The sequence below is a fragment of the Talpa europaea genome, assembly GCF_964194135.1.
Source record: "Talpa europaea genome assembly, chromosome: 2".
In the NCBI taxonomy this organism is placed as follows: domain Eukaryota; kingdom Metazoa; phylum Chordata; class Mammalia; order Eulipotyphla; family Talpidae; genus Talpa; species Talpa europaea.
The window spans coordinates 71,471,909-71,490,995 of NC_140068.1; the positions used below are offsets into that span (position 1 = coordinate 71,471,909).

At 38.6% G+C, this 19,087-nt stretch overlaps 1 protein-coding gene across 1 annotated transcript in view; it reads right to left on the reverse strand.

The window, feature by feature from the left end:
- The window catches only part of ADGRB3 (adhesion G protein-coupled receptor B3), a gene marked incomplete at its 3' end in the record, with an annotated part of 671,719 nt that overhangs the window by 370,439 nt on the left and 282,193 nt on the right, over positions 1 to 19,087 (reverse strand). The window contains exons 7-8 of the mRNA XM_084227971.1: positions 1,878 to 1,979; positions 1,399 to 1,505 (exon numbers count right to left, since the gene is read on the reverse strand). Of these exons, the coding sequence (XP_084084097.1) occupies positions 1,399 to 1,505; positions 1,878 to 1,979 (209 nt within the window). The remainder of the gene's footprint in view (positions 1 to 1,398; positions 1,506 to 1,877; positions 1,980 to 19,087) is intronic.

Here is a 19,087-nt window from a genome sequence, read left to right on the forward strand (position 1 = left end):
ATTTAAAATTATGTTCATCAAAATGTTTTTGTTATACTTAATTCTAAAATATAATGGTCTAAGTACCAATAGCTATTAATAAAAGACCTCTTATAATTCATAATTTTTTATTTTGAAATGAAGCTATATTTTATATTCTTTGTGTATATATTCTTATATGTGTGCATATATATATATACACATTTTAAAAAATCTGACAACTAAATGCTGTCTGATAGTTTACATACTAAATCCATAATTTAGTCAGTGATTATTTTGGTTCATATTTCTGTTGTTTTTACTTTTACAAAATAAGGTTCAATAATAGCAAATATCAATTACTGATATGCACACATATATAAATATATATAATCATGTATAATAAACATATTAATATAAATGTGTACATATCAGATTTATATATACAAATAAAATATATAAACATATACATATATATATAGACACACACACATAGAGAGAGAGCAGAGAAGGAAACAGAATTTGGTTTTCAGATTTTCAATGCAATTTTTTAATTTTTCTGATAACTGAATATATTTTCATTCCATTCACTGATAAGGGTTATTACTATACAATCTACTACTCTATCCATAGGCAAGAATGTTCTTTAGGATTTTTTTAAAAATTATGCATATTTGTGAGCAACAGTAGAATAATTAAAAGAAAACATAAGCACGGCAAAAGTTAAAGGCTCTTAACTAAGCATCATTCCTGCCAACATTCATCTTTCTAGTTGGCTCATGCTCATATTTTCTTGTAAACCCCACAATGTTTATTCATGTGTGGAGCTCCTCTTGCTTGTCAGGATGAAATGACAATAGCCTCTGATAATGACAATGACTTGCACTTGTAAAACACCAAGCAAAATTTAACTGTGCTCAAAATATTCATACATCATACTCTGTGAATAATTCAATGATGTGTGGGAAAAGAGGAACTATTTTTGGAAAATTTGGCCTACGTAATCTTTTGCAAGCAATTAATTTTCTCTGGTGCAATAACACTGTCATCCTTTTCATGTCATAATGTTAAAATGCAATGTGAAATTTGATACTTGGTGCTTTGAAATAAATCTTATATACTATTTAACACAGATTTGTGGCAATTGTGATACGTAGTTTAACTTATAAAGCTGAATAACAGATTTTGCTCAGGACTTTCCCCTACTAGACAATAAATTTGTTCATTTAAATGGCAGGATCTGTAAAAACCCAAACCCTAGAAACAAAATAATTTAGCACTGATTTGTAAAAATTAGCTTTCTATCACATCCCTGTTTCCTTCAGGCATTTTTTTCGGAGATTTCGCTCATTTGATCATACAGCAGAAGGTTAAATTCTCACACAGTGATCATTAGCAAAAAATAAACAGAGCAAGTACTAAAGCTGGCTTTGCACCTACTGAATGCTGCAAGTGTCTGTACTCATTTGATATGCATCTTGCAAAGCTCGGCTGTTCCCAGAAGGCCACTCCATGAAGACTGAGAGAGCAGCGTCTGCTAGTGGTGCCTGCGCGTCACAAAGAACAGAGAGAAGCTTTATAACAGAGATGCTAGAAGGCATCACATAACTGGGAAGCAAGCTAAAATACTGGGTTTGTATAAATATTTTTTGTTTTAAAAAAACATGCACATGAAATCACTATTTTGATTAGTTTAGAATGCATATTAGTCACACTAAGGGGCCACTGAAAGCACTATTTTCTAGGGCTCTTCCTTGGCTCCATTTATGAAGCATTTTAGTAATGTTGTTTCATTAATAACTTACTGGACAAGATTTATTTATGAATATAGGAGAGTAGTGTGATTTCACAAGCAAACACTGCATGCTACTGTTGGAAGGCCATCATGATGTGGGCTTGGGTAAGTCACCCAACTTTACCTGTGGCATTCAGGGGACACTGATTGAATGCCAAGTCGCCTGCTGGCGTCCTTTTCCACACCATTGACATCAGATAATCCTCTGGGCATATTTCATAAGGTGCTGCAATTTAAAACAGAGGGATTTGAATGTCAGCAGTGTTTATTTTCTTAAATATCAACAATACACAGTCCTCAAATGCATCTAACTGCAGACTTCATTTTCTTTAAAATATATTGTTTACTGAAATGTTAGAGATGTTTTCATAAACAAAAAAAAAATACCACATCAGGTTTCATTATTTACAAAAATCTTCACAGAAATGCTTTTCTTTTGTGACTGCTTACTACGTAGACTTTAAAAAATCATCTGGATTTGCCTATAAATGGAACATTACACTCTCACACAGAAATCAAAAATCCAATATTCATAATATTTGGAAAAGGTATACATAAAATGATTGCCAATAAACTGAAAGCCATATTAGAATTATTAAGTGTTAAGCATAAACAAACAGAAAGGAGAAACAAATACATTTTATTTCCACACAGAAAAGCAGAGATGCCAATCACATTACATCATACAAAAATAAACCAATTTGATCTTTTGACCTGATTATTTTTGAAAGTGTAACTTAATTACTGAAGGAAAAAAGTTAAAGGGGATTTCAAGAATACCAGAAATATTTTAACGGGATGTCAAAGAATTTGTGAAAGAACAAGGTCGATCTATATTTGTTAAATCTGACAACTAGCTCCTAGAGAGAACATATTAGTCCCTTTTCTAAACACACCTACTGTTGCACTTTCACACAGCATTGCCATTTATATGTTCATGTGTGTCCTCACTACTTGATCTTGCTGTTTCTCATCTCTGGATCTTACACCTAATGGTATGTCTGGCACACAGAAGGTGCTCAAAATTGAAAGTATAAATAAATGAATGCCTAGTTATATAAATACCTTTAGCAAATAAAGGGTCTAAAAATAATAAGTACCTGATACATACCGAAGTGTGAATTCCTGAGGGAAATGTCTTTCTTTGGGGACAACATACTATTTAATTCAGTACTAATCATAATTCTATGATACTAATTATACTTCAATTTTTTTAACTCATTAGGATACATTATAGTTATTGGTAGGCAAAGAATGCAACTGGAGACTTTATAACCTTGAAGTAATATTTTCTTTATGATTATTTAAGATATGGTGAATAGTTTAAACAGTGGACATTTTAGAACGAAAGTGATATTGAAGATCACCTATTCTACATCCTCCCTCTTTACAGATGAAGAAAAGAGGAGGTTTGGCTAGGATGATGTAGCTGATGGAGGTTAGTAGGGCCAAATTCTAGAATCCTGACTATTCAGTCGCCTTCATTTTGACTTCCTCTTTGCCACCTTTAATTGTTTAAGATAATCACCCTCGGGCCTCCCTGGTGGCACAAGGGGTTGGGACACAGCCTATGAGGCTATCTGCAGCCACTGCAGCACAAGTTCGATGCCCAGTAGGGGAGATACCCACATGGCGCAGCAAACCTCTCCTGACTCGCCCGCTGCTCTCCTCAGCAGTGTATTTCAGTCGATCTGCCTGTTCTGTTCCCCACTCTGTCTCTGGTGAATCCTCTCACCACCCCCCCCCACGCCTCTGGCCTGTACCCTGTTCTTGTATGCATGAATAAATCTTTACAAAAGAAGATAATCACCCTCATGCTGAGTTAACATATATATTTTAATACAGATTCACCTTAAAATACACAAGCAACCATCTCTAAATTATGGAGTCTGTTTGGTGAATGGCTTAGGAGTTGATCACTTTCATCAGTCCCATTTTTATGAAGTGTCTGCTCTTCATCCCACCTCCTCTAATGGCCAAACCTGATGAATTCATCTCAGTCATGACTCACTGGACTTTCTCTGAAGCGTTTTATACTTTGACTTCTTTCTTCTCTTTGGAAACACCTTTGAGAGTCTTAAAAAATTAGTCTCTTTCAGGTACCTACCAGGCACTTGGGCCATCCTTTCCAATCATCCATGTCTTGCTTTTTCTTGATATTAAATCCTTCCCTTAGATAATTTCGAACATGTTAATAGTAATAATATTGAACCATTATAAGTCTTACACAGATGAACTCATTGACTCTTCCCCAACAACCTTATGAGGTAAAGATTATTAGCCCCATTTACCAGATGAGAAAATAAGACAGATGATTTTTTTTGTTCAGATTTAAAACTCTCCTTTAATTATGTATGGGATCCAGAGGAGAAATTAAAATTCAGCAATAGAGAAGTGGGTAGGAAGTAGTCATCTAGCCAGGTACCTGACACCCTCATTTTGTGAGCCAAGCCATGCCCTCTCAGCCCCTTCAAACTGTCCAGGTAGCAGAAGGACAGGGGTGAGCACTGACAAGTTCCCATTCTGGGATCCAAGAGCTGGATTTGCCACTGATTCTGCCCTTGAATTGGCAGTAATCAATGGGGGTGGAGTCACTTCAATTAAAAAAAAATGAAAAAGTAAAACCCATAACCAAAATAGGTACATTTCAAGTGAGAGTTGGGGCAGCCTCTGTGCAAGACCACCAACTCCTGCATCAAGAAATAGAAACATTTTTGATTAATGTTTGCTCCCCCACCTCAGGTGTAGTCCCCATAGAATTTCCTTCACCTGTAAAAAATATATAAAATTTTTAAAAAGTACATATGCTTGATTTAAAATTAAAATATTAAATTGTGAGTCTAATGAGTACTAGTATTCAACAATATTATAATAGTGAATTCCTCTAAAAAAAAATAGAAACAGCAGAGACATCAATGGAAGGACACAGTCCCTACCACCTACTCCCACTGATGGGTGTCCACAAATTGAGTCACTGTGCCTGCTGTGTCTGTACCCTTCTCATGACAAGCAGCCACTCCCAGTCCTGCTGCCTCATTCAGCCTCCCCCAGACAGCCATGGAGGCCCAGGGAGTTGTCTCTAAGGAGGAAGAACTAGAATCAGGAACACAAGAAGTGCCCACCGATGGGTCCATGGTGAGGAAAGTAGCTGCTCTGGAGTAGAAGGTACCAGATTAATGCAGTGATGGGGAAGCAAAAAGTGGGCAAATGTTGGAGCCACAAGAAGAGTGCAACCAGTTTGTCTGCTGACCCCACGTCTTTACTTGCTATGCGGTAGTTAAGCTTCAATGTGCAACCTCTGCCTTCAGCTACTGTAGCAACACGTTTGGCTCAGCTGTCTTCTGTGGGCTTTAGAAAGGCATATTCAATGACTCAGTAGCATTTTTTACTCACTATTCCAAAGAAATCTCAAAATCAATCTACCTATATTTATATTCCCAAGAGAATACAATGCTTGTACTCTCTCCTGGTATTTCCTAACTTTATTAATGATATTCTTATCTTGTACCCATAGCTGAAACTATCATGTCATCTTTCTCTTAATCTTCCATAATTCTTCCTTGACTATTTACCAAGTTGTTTATTCTGTCTGGTTTGGATTAGCGGAACAACTTCATGGATCATTCATGCACTTACATAATATGTCTTAGGCCCTGTTGTAGGGAGGACCAATGGCACATGAGGAAGTATTCTCTGCTTTGTGGAGTTCAGCCAAAGAGAGGAGGCAGAAGAAAAATAAACCCATTATTACTTAATTACAATTATGGTAAGCATTGCAAGCAGCGATATTTCGATCTAAAACCTGATGAACCAAAGAAGTCTTCCTGGAGGAAGTGATCAGTACTTAATTGAGACCGGCTATGTGAGGTGCAGTATGTGCAAGGGCCTAGAAGCAATGAGAAGCTTGGACCATCAAAGTCAGTAGAACTAGAAGGTAAATAACAAGACAGAGTATAGAATGGGCTGGAGGAATAGGCTGATTAGCACCAGCAGGGCCTCCTAGGCAGGGACTGAAGGGTTCTAAATATCCACGATTCTGTGGATAAAAGATGGGGGAGCACTAGGTAAGACCATTGAGGAGGCTAATACAATGTTTTAGCCTGAAATGGAGGGGTTTAGGCAGGATTGTTGGATTGAATATGAAGAAAAGTAGATAAAAGCAACATAAATTTGGGAGGTAGACTAATGTGGAGTATGAGGGACATATGGTGAAAGAATGGTGCCTACTTTCTCAGCTGAAGAACTGGGTATAAATGTGGAACATACCAGCTTTATCTGTTAATTCAATTTTCATGCCACTTCAACAGAGTCATCTCTAAAATGAAGTTTAATCCCATAACCTACTTCTTACAATATTTTCATGGTTCTCCATACTGACAGGACAAAGAAAACTATGCCCTGTGTGATTAAAAAAATAAAAGTCCCTTCTAGCAAGCCCTAACCTAGCATTCCAATTAAGACTCCTATTTATCCTCTTATGCATCAGTCATAGAGTTAATTGCTCTCCTCCAAACATTCCATGACAATTCACACTTCCCTGACTTTGCAAAAGTTTTATTCTCTACTTAAAATAGTGTCTCCCCTCCTTTTCTGGTAAAATTCCTATTTATCTTTAAAACACATCTTAAATGAAGTATTCTCTGAGAAGCCTTCCTTCCTACTTTAGTCACTGAATATACAAGTTCTATAGTTCTTACAATGGACTGAAGATATTTGTTTATGTGGGTGAACCACCACACTATCCAAACTTTGCCTTTAGGAAACTAATTTATTTCTTTTTTAATCTGCTATAATGAATGTTCAGAGTGTCTAGCACATAGTAGGTGTTCAAAACCCATTTGTTAAGTAAATCTCTAGTATGATGTTTTCTCAATAAAAGATTGGTACTATCCTACGGCATTTTCTGCAATAAAGGAAATAATCTATTTTCACTGTTCAATGTGGTAAGAGCTGTCAAAGATGTCTTTCGAGAACTTTAAACGTGGCCAGTGGGACTAAGGACTGAATTTTAAATTGCATTTAATTAATGTAAATTTAAATTTTACTAGTAACCATATTGGACTGCACATTAATGCATGTTATTATTTTTCTGTAAATATCAACCAAAAGTGTTACAGAATATGAAAAAAGGAAAAATATAAGAAATGTTAAAACTCAAAGCTGATTACACAATTGAATTCTACATAAATTCTATATAAAACTTGTCTATGTTAACTAAAGATGTAGCAATGATTAATCTAATATTGCTATCACACTTGGTTATTCTTTTTGCTTCTTCTATACATCCAACTTCTGTTCAATATCTTCTTCATTAAATCTATTTGTAATCTTTCACTTTCATTTCACTTGTACTTTTTTATGGTTTTCAATGTTTTGAAATTCAAAGTTTCTTCTGCTCCACTGATGAAATTTGAAATAAATTTCCTAAAACTAGTTTAAGTTTTCATATTTTTTTTCTAATTCAGTTTTGACATAAACCACTGAAGATGAAATTTGACCCTGACTTCTTCACTTCCCTGGAAAGGTTTGCAAGAGCTTTCATACACATACACACCTTGCTATTCAAAAGGTGCTCCCTGCCCCGCACCCCTGCCCCACCGCCAACTGTGTTGTCAGGATATCTGGTAATTTTAAGCATTAACCACTAGATGGCACAAGTGGGCCAACAGGGTGAAATGTTTCCTGGCTGGCAGCTGAAACTGACGAGGTTCAAAATCCAGGTTAGCAGAACTTAACTGTGTGCTGGGAAATATTGCTCAGTGCCTGCTTTTCATAAAGGTATAGTACTTGAGAAAAAAAATAAAATGTCTTTTTTTTCCTTCTAAGTACAAAGTTTAATGACTGAACTGCTTCTCTTCAAAAACCTCTTTCCTTTGCAAACCAGGAGTGGCAGCTCTCCCACCTGTGACTATGCAGGTGCCTCTTTTCCTTTCTCCTTTTCCTAATAAACCTGTCCTCTTAAAATGTAAATAAATAAATCAGCCTCAGTTACAAGGTCTTTCAAGCTGACCTCTTTCCTCAGCCCCACTGTTTTGCCACCATTCCAGGCCAGGTAGGTTCACCGATGGTTCTAGTGATTTGAAGGAGACTTTTGGAGCCTTTGGTATCATTTTCACAGGTTTCAATGGTAAGCAGGGGAAATAAGCCAGCAGAGACAGCAACGTGAGCCCCCTGTGAACCTTTGAGCTTTCTTTTCTCTGGGCTCTCTCACGGCCTCTTCCACTCCTCTCCATTCCACCATTGTTGTTGCTGAGTAACGCTGCCCTTATATCCCCAAACTCTAGGGGCAGGTGTGCACACTTGCTCATGCGCACACAGCCACGCTCAGGTGTCCCTAATCAGGCACACGTGCCCCACACCCACGCATTAATTGCTACATGAACAAGATCAAGGCTGCAGGTGAGAGCCACGGAGGCCAATGGCGTAAAAGCCTGGCCAACTTCAATTACTCTGCACCCACCCTCTCCAAGCTCACTGGCCCCTCCTCAGCTACACTGACACCCTTTGTGCTTCTCCAGGCAGGCTGGCACCTCAGAGTTTGTGGACTCCTTCCTCGTCCCCAGGCTAACTCTCCTTCATATCCCCACTGTCCGCCATGTCTTTGCTACCTTCACTCTTTACACAGCCTCACCTCCCAGGAATGTCCTGACTACCGCTCCAACACTACCACACCATCTTTGGGTTTTGTTCTCCAAGCAATTTATAAATCTGTAACCTATATATTTTTCTACTTTACTTTTATTAATCATAGGGTAGTTTTGCTTACTCCTGCTAGAATGTGAGCATCATGAAGATAGTGTTTTTACTGTTAAGTTTCACTCCTAGGGCACATGACACATAGACATCTATTCATGATTAAAGTGGTACCTATAGACATGCACATACACTTTTAACTAAAATTTACCAATTGTAAAAGATCTACTTTCGGATTATGGTCATTATGAGGATGATTCTGCAAAGTACTGAGGGCAGTGTGTGTGTGTGTGTGTGATGTCTGTGCCTGTATGTGTGGTAAACAGGTATACAATAAATACAATAGACAGTAGATAGTAATGTTTTCTTAGGAGCTGCAAGAGTTTGCCTAAAATTTAGTCACTATTTTAGTTACTATAGTTTGCCAAAATAATTTGCAGGGTACCAGGCATTGACAAAAGTTGGCTTTTTATAGCTATGTCTGACTTAGTAAGAGCCCATGGGACACTGTTCAGAACCCCCAGATGCAATCTCAATGCACCCTAACACTGATTAAGCAGAAACTGATTAAATAGTTTAATTTTTTTCCAAATACAGTGCTCAATTATTTACTCCCATTTACCTAGTGACTATGAGTATGATCTACCTTCACCAACTCCTGTCCCCACCAAAGTCAGTAATTTTTGTAAATCTTGGAGAGGTTACAAACTTTTTTTCCCTTGTAAATCCATGATGCATCTGATTTACTGTTTTTTTTTTTTTAATATTTATTTATTTATTTATACAAGCACTGGGTACAGTCAGAAGCATGGGAGGGTGAGAGAATTCACCAGAGTCAGAGCAGAGAGCAGAAAAGGCAGACTGACGAAATACACTGCTGAGGGGAACAGCGGGCAGCAGGAGAGGTGGGACCCTCGACCGGCGGGGGGGATCGAACCGGTACTGCAGAGGCTGCGGACATCTTCGCAACCCAGCGCTCAACCGCTGCGCCACCGGGGAGGCCCCTGATTCACTGCTGATTATATATCTTTCACTTTTACTTGTATTTTTTTCAGGATTTGGTTTAGAGACAAAAACGTAGTACATATGATTTAAAAAAGAAAATGGCAGGGGAATCAAAAATTGAAAGTTGCAAATTGATGAAAGCTTAGAGTAGATGGAAGCTTTACAAGGTCAGAAACCACAAGTGGAATAGAAATGACTCATGCATCCTTACAAAACAGTTTCAAAGATAGTGTTGATGAGGGCAGGTCACTGTGGGTTCGCATCCCTGCACCTGTGCTTGCAAAAAACCACTCAAGCTCAGGGTGCAACCACAATGGGGTTTATTAGCAAACAGGAGACTGGGGAAAGGAAAGAGTTTCTAAGGCCACAAGTGGCCGCTGTCTCACCCAGGCAGTGTCCACAGTGTCCTGTGGCCCTAAACAAAGACTGCTGGTTTAAGATGGTGCCTTCCCTCCCAGAGAGCCAGTGGTGGCAAGCGGTGCTCCACGATTCAACTCACTGTAGTTGCTGAGGTGCTCAAAGGTGGCACCATAAGGTGGCACCACAGCAGCCAGCAACACCAATTTGTAGGCCAGGCTGGCCAATGCCAGACACTGACTGACACTGTCAGAGGTGACAGCACCAGGAGGTGGTGCTGGAGGAACAGAAGTGGTAGGAGCTCTCAGAGGTGATGGGACATAGGTCAGCAGCACTGACAGTGCCAGAATACAGAAACTAGTGTTGTGGCCATTTGTGAGCTAATAGCCTTTTAGAGACACCTGGCCCAGGCCAGTGGGCACAGGCTAATGGTGCCCTTCAGCAGGTGAGGGCCCATGGCCCAGGGCCCAGGCAGGAACAGCAATGAGACTGCAGTTTGAAGCTGACATCACATACTGATTGGAGTTCCACGGTGTTCTTCCCAGGAGGTCTGGACAAGTCTTTCCTAGGAGTGTGTCCACAAAGCTTTTTCCAGGAGAAGGTCCCAATGAGTCAGAATCCAAAGGACTGAATGAATCCTAGCCTTCTGGAACCTCAGCTTACATCCCCGCCTTTTAAGCCTGATTGGCCCATTTACCATCCTGTTTGTTGCTGGTGAAGCACCAATCAGCTGGTCCATTTTCAATTCCAGTGCCATACTGAAAGGGAAACCCAGCCTGTGCATCCAGCTCGGGCCTTTGGTGAGGCCTGTGCAGGCGCTTTGGCTGTGCACTCAGGGAAGTCACAATCAGAGCAGACACTTGTCCCTGAGCCAGGCTGATGTCACTGGAGCTGGGCCTGGCTGCAGACTGGGCGTACTGCCGGCCCTTGCACCCATTCATGCCCCATATATCTACTCAGTACCCACGTTATCCCAGTAGGGGCAGGCGGGTGAATGCCTAATTCACTTACACTGGCTAAGGAAGAACAGCAAGGACAGGCACTACAGGTGGGGATAGGGAGAATTGTCAGTCTTTACAATGAGGATCACCAGTCCTTATGAATTAATACAACCAGACCTTAGAAGATTCCATAATAGATAAAACTCTGCAAAGGAATGAATCCCCATAAAGAACATGGTATAAAGATACCCCTTGCTCTTGCAAAAGGCAGCTTTTTGTCCTTTAAGAACTGCCTGTCTGCATTTATGCAGATGTCTCCAATTTTTCCCCACTTTTTCTTAATAAACTTGCTGTATGCTGCTGAATGAGGGTCTCAGCTAAAATCAATTATCAGAGTGACCCAAGAACCCTACTCAACAAACCCCAACACAAAAAAAGTACAGGATTTTTTTTTTCATTTTTTAAGAGTAATGACAAACATTAGCTGCTGTAAATGATTCCTAAATGGTGATTAGGCATTCTTTGAAAATTATATCTTAAAAAAATTAGTCTACAAAATAGGCTTATGTTCATATCAAAAGCATCCCAGACATTAAAATAAACAATTTTTTTCTTCTGCCTTAGGTTTATGAAATCCTCAAGCATGAGAAACTTTCTGGGCTTTGACTCAACAAACATCTACTCAGTACCCATGTTATCCCAGTCACCTTCTGGAATACTGCACATGAAAAGAATGAATAAGTATGTTCTGGGTCTCTCACTCCCAAGTGGTCTGGGAGACAATCAATGGAGAAATCACAGAACACTAGGACCCCCACTCTGACTGGGCAGTCCCGCCTGCTCCAGGAGTATTTTAGGGGCAAGCATGTCAGAGGAGGATTTCCAGTAGGACTGTCCAAGCTGAGTTGTAAAGGATAAGAGGAGTTAGTCAACCAAGGAGGGAAGAAGTGTGCTTGGGAATGACTTGTGGGATGGCCTAAGGGGCAAAGAGAACCTGTTACATCCAAGACACTGGGAATGATTCACGATGGCTAGAACATAAAGGTAGGGGAAAGTGGAAATAGGAAGCCACAGGAGAAAGCAGGATGATAAACGATGACGTAAACTGAGGTAAACTAGGAGTTAATATTTACTTTAAGAGCAAGGGAAATTTGGGCCTCCCTGGTGGCACAACGGGTTGAGCTGTCCGCGGCTTCTGCAGCACAGGTTCGATTCCCGGCTGGCCAGGGAGATACCCACATGGTGCGGCAGACCTCTCCTAACTTACCTGCTGCTCCCCTCAGCAGTGTCTTTCGGTCAGTCTGCCTGTTCTGTTCCCTCTCTGTCTCTAGTGAGTCCTCTCACCCTCCCACACATCTGGCCTGTTCCCCGGTTCTTGTATGCCTGAAAAAATAAATCTTAAAAAAAAAAAAAAAAAGCAAGGGAACTTTATCAAAATGTTCTCAATGCTATACCTGCAGTCTGGGCAACAGATTGAAGGGAGGTGAGGCTTGAAGGCAGGAAGGCCTGTGTCCACCTAAGTGGTTTAACTGGGTGTGGAATCTCAGGAAGCACCCATGGAAAGTGGGTGGATTCAAACTCTAGTTAGGAGGTAGAATGGGCTAAACTCCATGTCTGGATGTAAGTGGTGAGGAAGAAAGAAAAGGAAAAGATGGAACTCAGGCTCCTCAGAGGAATGTCTGGTGCTTTATACCCTCAGCTACAATACACAGAAAAGAGATGGCTTGGAAGAGAATTAACTGAAAATAATATTTGAGTGTGACTTATCTGAGCACATCTTGGTATTATCATGAAGTTGGTTGGTGTGTAGAATTAAAACTCAGGAGAGAAATATAAGCTAGAGATAGAGATTTGTGGGTTTCTTAATCTGTTTAATGCTACCTATGTGTATTTTGTAAATTAGAAAATGCATATTTAGCTCAGGCCACTCTCCATGCTCAAAATAAAAACATATTATTGTACAGCAATATGAAGGACTTTTTTCTTGTGCCTTAGCCAAACAGAACAGCAATTTTGTTCATCAGCTGAGAGATCGCACTGTTTGCTATCACTAGTGTGAAGATATAAAAACCCATTTGTAAGATCCAACTGTACTTGAAGTCACAAGTATGTAGTTAGCATGCTCCCTTAAAACAAGGTAGCAATTACCTAATGATTAGCTGTTAATCTGTCTATTCAAACTGATTTTCTGTCTCTTAAAAATAGCAAAAATTACACAGGGCTTAAATCAATTTGATGTGGAAAATTAGTTTTCACCCCTTATGCTAGAATTTCAGCATTAAAGAGAAATTGATTCTAAACTCTAGAGCTGGCATGTGGAAAAAAAAAAAAGAACAAGAAAAAACATGCACTATCTATGACCCCACATTTCAGATTCACTTGCTGCAATTCATTAATTCTTATGTTTCAGGAATTCCCTTTGCTAGGGGATGCAGAGATAAATGAGATAGATCCAGTCCAAGCTCACACAGCTTACAGCTCTAATTTCAGGGGTGGAACCTTCTCCTGTGAGGAATTTATGCTGCTTCAAGGTCTGAGGGAAAAAGAAGACTATATATCAAATGGGCATTCCTTGTAGAGAAAATGGTTTTTATCTGCTGAAATAACATACAATTATATTAACAATATTCACATATCACTGAATCAGGGACTCTTCTAAGTGCAGTGGATATTTTAATGCGACTGACTCTCATAATAATCTTCTGAAGTGGTGGCAATTATTGACCTCACTTTAAACCCAAGAAAACCAAGGTAGAGGATTCGTTCCTCTAGGAGGTGAGGGACCTGAGTCCATCAAACTCTCAGTCTCTTCTCAGAGATTGCCACAGTCTCTAAACATCATTGCACAGGTAAACTGGTAGTGAGCAATTTTGCAAAAAAATATTTTTAAATTTGAAGGTCAGCAAACTACAAACTTAAATTCATTAGCAAACAATGTGCATTGCATACTTCAAGGCCTTGTTTTAGCCCAGTGTTTCACACATACCTACAAACCCAAGAAAATTCAGAACTATTATTAATTTTTTAATTTTATATTTCAACTTGGTAAATAAGGAAACTCTAGTTCCAACCGGTTAGAAGGTTAATAAGAAAAAAGATAATTTTAGTGGTAAGGGATAACTCTAAGCAACTTTTAATGAGACAGTTTTAGATTGTGATAAACCAAGGTTTTTGCTGAAAAAATTGTTTCTACATTCCTTTTTGAAGTATGTTCAAGAACTATTAAGGATAACAGTGATTCTTAGTCTTCTCCAGGACATGGTACATGTAGAAAATGACATTTGGGAGCACACTGGGGTAGTGGGCAAGGCCACGGGTTATTAAGTCTGGCCACAACCTTCTGTATTGCCAGCTGCCCTAAGGATTTAGAAGTCAGTATTTGGGCATACCTGGGACCAACCCTGCCCTGAAAGATGGTTATAGGACAGTTTTGAGGAGTTTTATTCTAAATAAATAAGATTTAAGGAAATTGTGCAACTTGATATAGAACCTTCTTACTTCTAACATCTCAATTACTGCTAAAGGAAAGAATTATGCTAGAAGTTCTAACCACAAAAGAAACAGTATATGAGCTAAAAATGTCCAATCAAATTTTATTAACTAACAATATTTTGAAAGAGTAAAGAAAATTATACCAAGGTATTACTATCATATCTATTTAAAAACTTTGATTCACATGCTGTTGTACAAACGTTTTCACTAGGTAGTAATAGTGTTCATTGTATGAAATAAAAATATTCAAAAGCACATATACCTAGTGACCTGCTAACTTCAACTAGGGATCTGAAAGGCTGAAAATAGACAGTTCTTCTGTTGTGAATAGGAATTCTAGCAAGAGATGTTTGTATGTATGTATGCATGCATGCATGCACAATATATACAAGGAAACCACAATAGTTCATCGTGATTCAAAATATAAGGCACACTCATGGCATTGTGGAATGAAGACAAATGATTAAAGAAGGAGACAGTTTTTAATGGATTAGGCTAGCAAGATACTCCCATTTCAGCAGGTGGAATTAGACGGGGGCAGGGAACTGGAAGTTCAGGTGGACAATGGTACATGCCAGAAAATAAGAAGAGAATAATGTGCTTCCATATCCAGGAACCAGAGACTGGATCTGTTTAAGTGTTTCATATAGGTATAAATGAGTAGAGGGTGATAACCTTGGGAAAGTTAATGAACTGATCAGTGGGGATATTATATAGAATCCCAGGAATCTCAGTATGAAAGTAACGAAAAGCCACAGAAGTTTTGTTTTTTGGGGTTTTTTTTTTGAGCAAATGAGTCACATGACCAAGGGAGAATTATCATATACATGAGTGTGAATGTGATTAGAGAATTAGAGAAGGCAGTTGCTCTACTAATATGGATAACAAAGAGAACCCAAGCTTCTATTTAAAATCTTAAGGAGCTTGTTGATTTTGATTTTGTTTTCTTTACTATAATCAGTCTTTTTCCTGGTCCCTTATTTAGGTTTTCTAAATTCCTGCTATGAGTGAGACCATCCGGTATTTTTCTTTTTCTTTCTGGCTTATTTCACTGAGCATGATCCCTTCCAGCTCCATCTATGTTGCTGCAAATTGCATGAGTTTATCTTTTTTGATTGCACACACTATGGGGCAGGGAGGAGGGATTATGGTCAAAATAAGGGGGTGAGAATTGTATGGGGAATATAACCAAAATGAAAATGCATACATTGTGCAAAATGAAAAAAATGATGTAAGAATTACATAAAATAAAATAAAAATTCAAAAAATAAATTTAAAAAATCTTAAGTAGCTACCATGCATATTATTTCATTCTTGAAGCAATCCCCCGAGGTGCATGTCATTTTCCCCATTTCATACATGAGGGCACAGAGTTCCAGAGCCAAGCACTGTTTGACTCCACATCTCGGTTTCTTTGTGCCACTTCCCTATATACAAGTGGAAGTGGCTGGGAAAGAGAAAGCAGGGCTATGGAGGAAACATTTGATGGAGGTAGAATCCATTGCTAGGAAAGAGAGATTAACAAGAATGAGAAATTACTTCAGATGACAGTAGGATTTAGTGGTCAGAGAAAAACTCCCCTTGTCACAAATAGTCTGAGTGGATATTCCAATTTCAGAAGTCTCTGTAGTACTGGCCAGTGTTTAGGCATAAAGATGCATATTTGTGGGTGTTCCTCACAGATGAGACAGTAGGAGAGGGATATAGTAAGCAAAGAGTGCCAGGGCCAGAATTTAGGTTTATTCTTATGTCAGGATATACAAAGAAAGGGAATAAGTGGGGATGAGAAACATAAAGGGCTAACATTCTGGTTCAGATTTTGGGTAAACACTGAACCCCAAAAAGCAGTTTTACTAATTGCATTAAATTCAATTTTGTTTTTAAATTATTAAGTATCTTCTAAAACAGTTTATTTTTACCATAAGAACAATTCTACCATTTTTTTTTTTAGAACCAGAATGACAAATATTATATGTGGAATTTAAAACCATAGAAAGCAGACAAAATGGAGTTCATAGATACAAAGAACAGATTGGTGGTTGCCAGAGTCAGGGGTGAAGCAGAGGGAGAGGCAGAAAAATGAGGAGAGAAAGTTCAACAGTACATACTTCCAGTTACAAAGTAAATAAGTCATAGAGATGTCATGTACTATTGTCAAAAACTCTGTATTGCAGATTTGAAAATTGCCAAGAAAGTAAATGTTAAAAGTTCCATCACAAGAAAAAAAAAATGTAACTATGTATGGTGATGAATGTTAACTGAACTTATTATAGTGATCACTTGGCAATCTATACAAAATAAAATAAAAATAGTAAAATGCACTGCTGAAATTTGATTACAATTTGAGAATGATCAGCATGTTGCCAAATATTTCTGAATTGGACAGAGTGGGGTAATATAAGATTGCAACAAATTGCTTTTTAAGTTTCTGCTATGCAGAAACTATGAGAGTTTTTTGAATGTCTCATCTGATGAGCAATCTGATCAGACAAATTATAATAATAATTTTCTCCACAGCAACAGTTTTAAATAGCAGACATACTGTACTTATCTGGTAAACACATTTATTATTTTAGGCCTCCGTGTTTCTTCCTCAATTCTGCCTATAAAATTTAGCTTATTTGTTGTGAACTACAGATTGGAGTAGGTAATGAAACTCATGCTTTTGGGGAAGATCTGAAGTTTTCTTAGATATTTACTAAACAACAAGTAATCTCTCTCACCTATGGGGATTTTTCATCATTGGTGTCTTCAAGTTCTAATTTATTTCCTTGCTTTTTTAGAAGGTAGCTGAGGTGACTTGGCAAGAACAAAAAGAACTTTCAAGTTGAAAGAAGTCAATACCTAGTGCCACCTACTGTTAACACTGATCTCAGTGGTTGGTTTTAGGTGAACACCTGGTGTGAACACTGTGGTGTGACATTATTCCTTGTGCCCAAAAACATTTCATGAAAACATTTGCCTCAACCTTTTGAAGAACAGAACAGGTAATAAGATAATTCCCTATAGGGTGGACATATAACATCTGATTGCAGAAAATAATGGACACTCTAATGGAAAAGAAGTTTTTCAAAAGTATTTCCAGTGATTAACCTACATGGTTTTAGAATGAGACAGGTAAAGCAAGTGTCAAATTGGATGTAAACACTTCAATATAGTAGTATACTTATTTTCTCTTTAGAAAGGAAATGTGAATTTTACACTGACAACTCAAGTTTCCATTATTAATTGCATTTAGTCTTAGAATGGAGTGGTCCACAACAGTTTAGAAGTTTAACATTAAATTAGTTAAACTTAATTTTTGAAAAAATATAAAATATTTGTATTCATAGTAATTAATTCACCATTCTCCACCTGGGACCTGAGGAGGAAACAAATCAATATGAAATGTGAGCTAAGAACACCTCCTCCTTCCTGGCACCCCCCAGCCAGAATGCTATAAAGCTGTGTGTGTGTTCAGTACCCAATAGCCTGGGTGGATTAGAAGGAGCGAAACCCTAACAGTTTGATAGCCACAGAAAGGGAGGTTCCAGGTTCCCTTCCCCACCCAAAGAAGAGTGGAGCTGAGTGGAAGGAGAAGCTACAACATAATGAGGGAAGGCTAAGGGAAGACTTGGAGGAGGCACATGGAGCAGAGAGACATGAAAAAGCAGCCCTTACTTCTCAGCCTTGGACTTACACCAGGGACTTCAGGGACATGGAAGGAAACACTTGAAAGAGATAGAGATGTGGGTGAGAGACCCGTGGGCAGGTTAACAATGGCAGCCTTTACCTTAACATGGGTTTTCATTTTGCTCTTATCTTTCCAGAGTTGTCTGGCCCCTCTGTCCCTCTCCTATGGGTCCCCACCAGTAGATACCTTAGAATTAGGAAAAGTTTTGGGGCCTCAGCAGTCCTGGTTTGGGCCAAACCAGTTTTGTTGGGCATCTCCCAGTGAAGGGATGGATAACTTTTGGTGTTTAATTGGAAACAACTGTATATTTATTCTTTCTCTTCTCTCTATTGCACACTAATTGTATTAAAGTGCTTTTCTTTTGAAGGTTTTATACACTAGAGTTTATTTTGTCTTTATATGGCTGATGAAAAAGAACCCATTTAGAGCAGGTGGTTTTGGGGGGTCCCAAGGGTGCCCCTCACTCTGCCTGAAACAAAATGTAGTCCTTCTCAGGAGGAATTGCTGGGGATAGAGTTTCTATGGAGATCAGTGTCCTGGCAGCGCATAGCTTTCTATCAAGCACATTCAGTGATGTCCAAATTGCTTCTCCTGCTCTCCATGGAACAGGAAAAATGGGGACTGAAGAAATGTGAATTGTGTGATGTCTAAATTTTCTGCGTCCCTAACAACTAGTTGTAGCCCTATTTTTCTTTAATTTTTTTTTATTTAAAAATCACTTGGCTAGGAAAATCTGAAATGGATTGTCTAAATTTTCATTATTAACTGATCCAGGAACAATCGCTCGTGATTTATGAAGAAGTGTGAATAGAATAAAATTTGGCTATCCTATTGAGGTAATAGCTCAACCTTCACCAATGTAGGATGATAGTTACCTAGCTATTTATTTTCACAGTTGGCTCAGAGGATAATCTTTAACACCATCTATAACACCTGGAGGCTAGTTATAAAATGCAAATTCTCAGGCCTGTAATAGACCTACTGAGTCAGAATTCCTGGGGAGTTGGCACATGAACCTGTGTTTTAATAAGCTTTCTAGGTGATGATGACATCTGCTCAGAAGCACAGCTCTGGAAGATGAGAGGTACTCAAAGAATATAAGAATGCAAGGTAAGCCAGCTTCATGACTCTTTCTTCCTACTAATGCTAAATTAAAAAAAAAAAAATTACTCA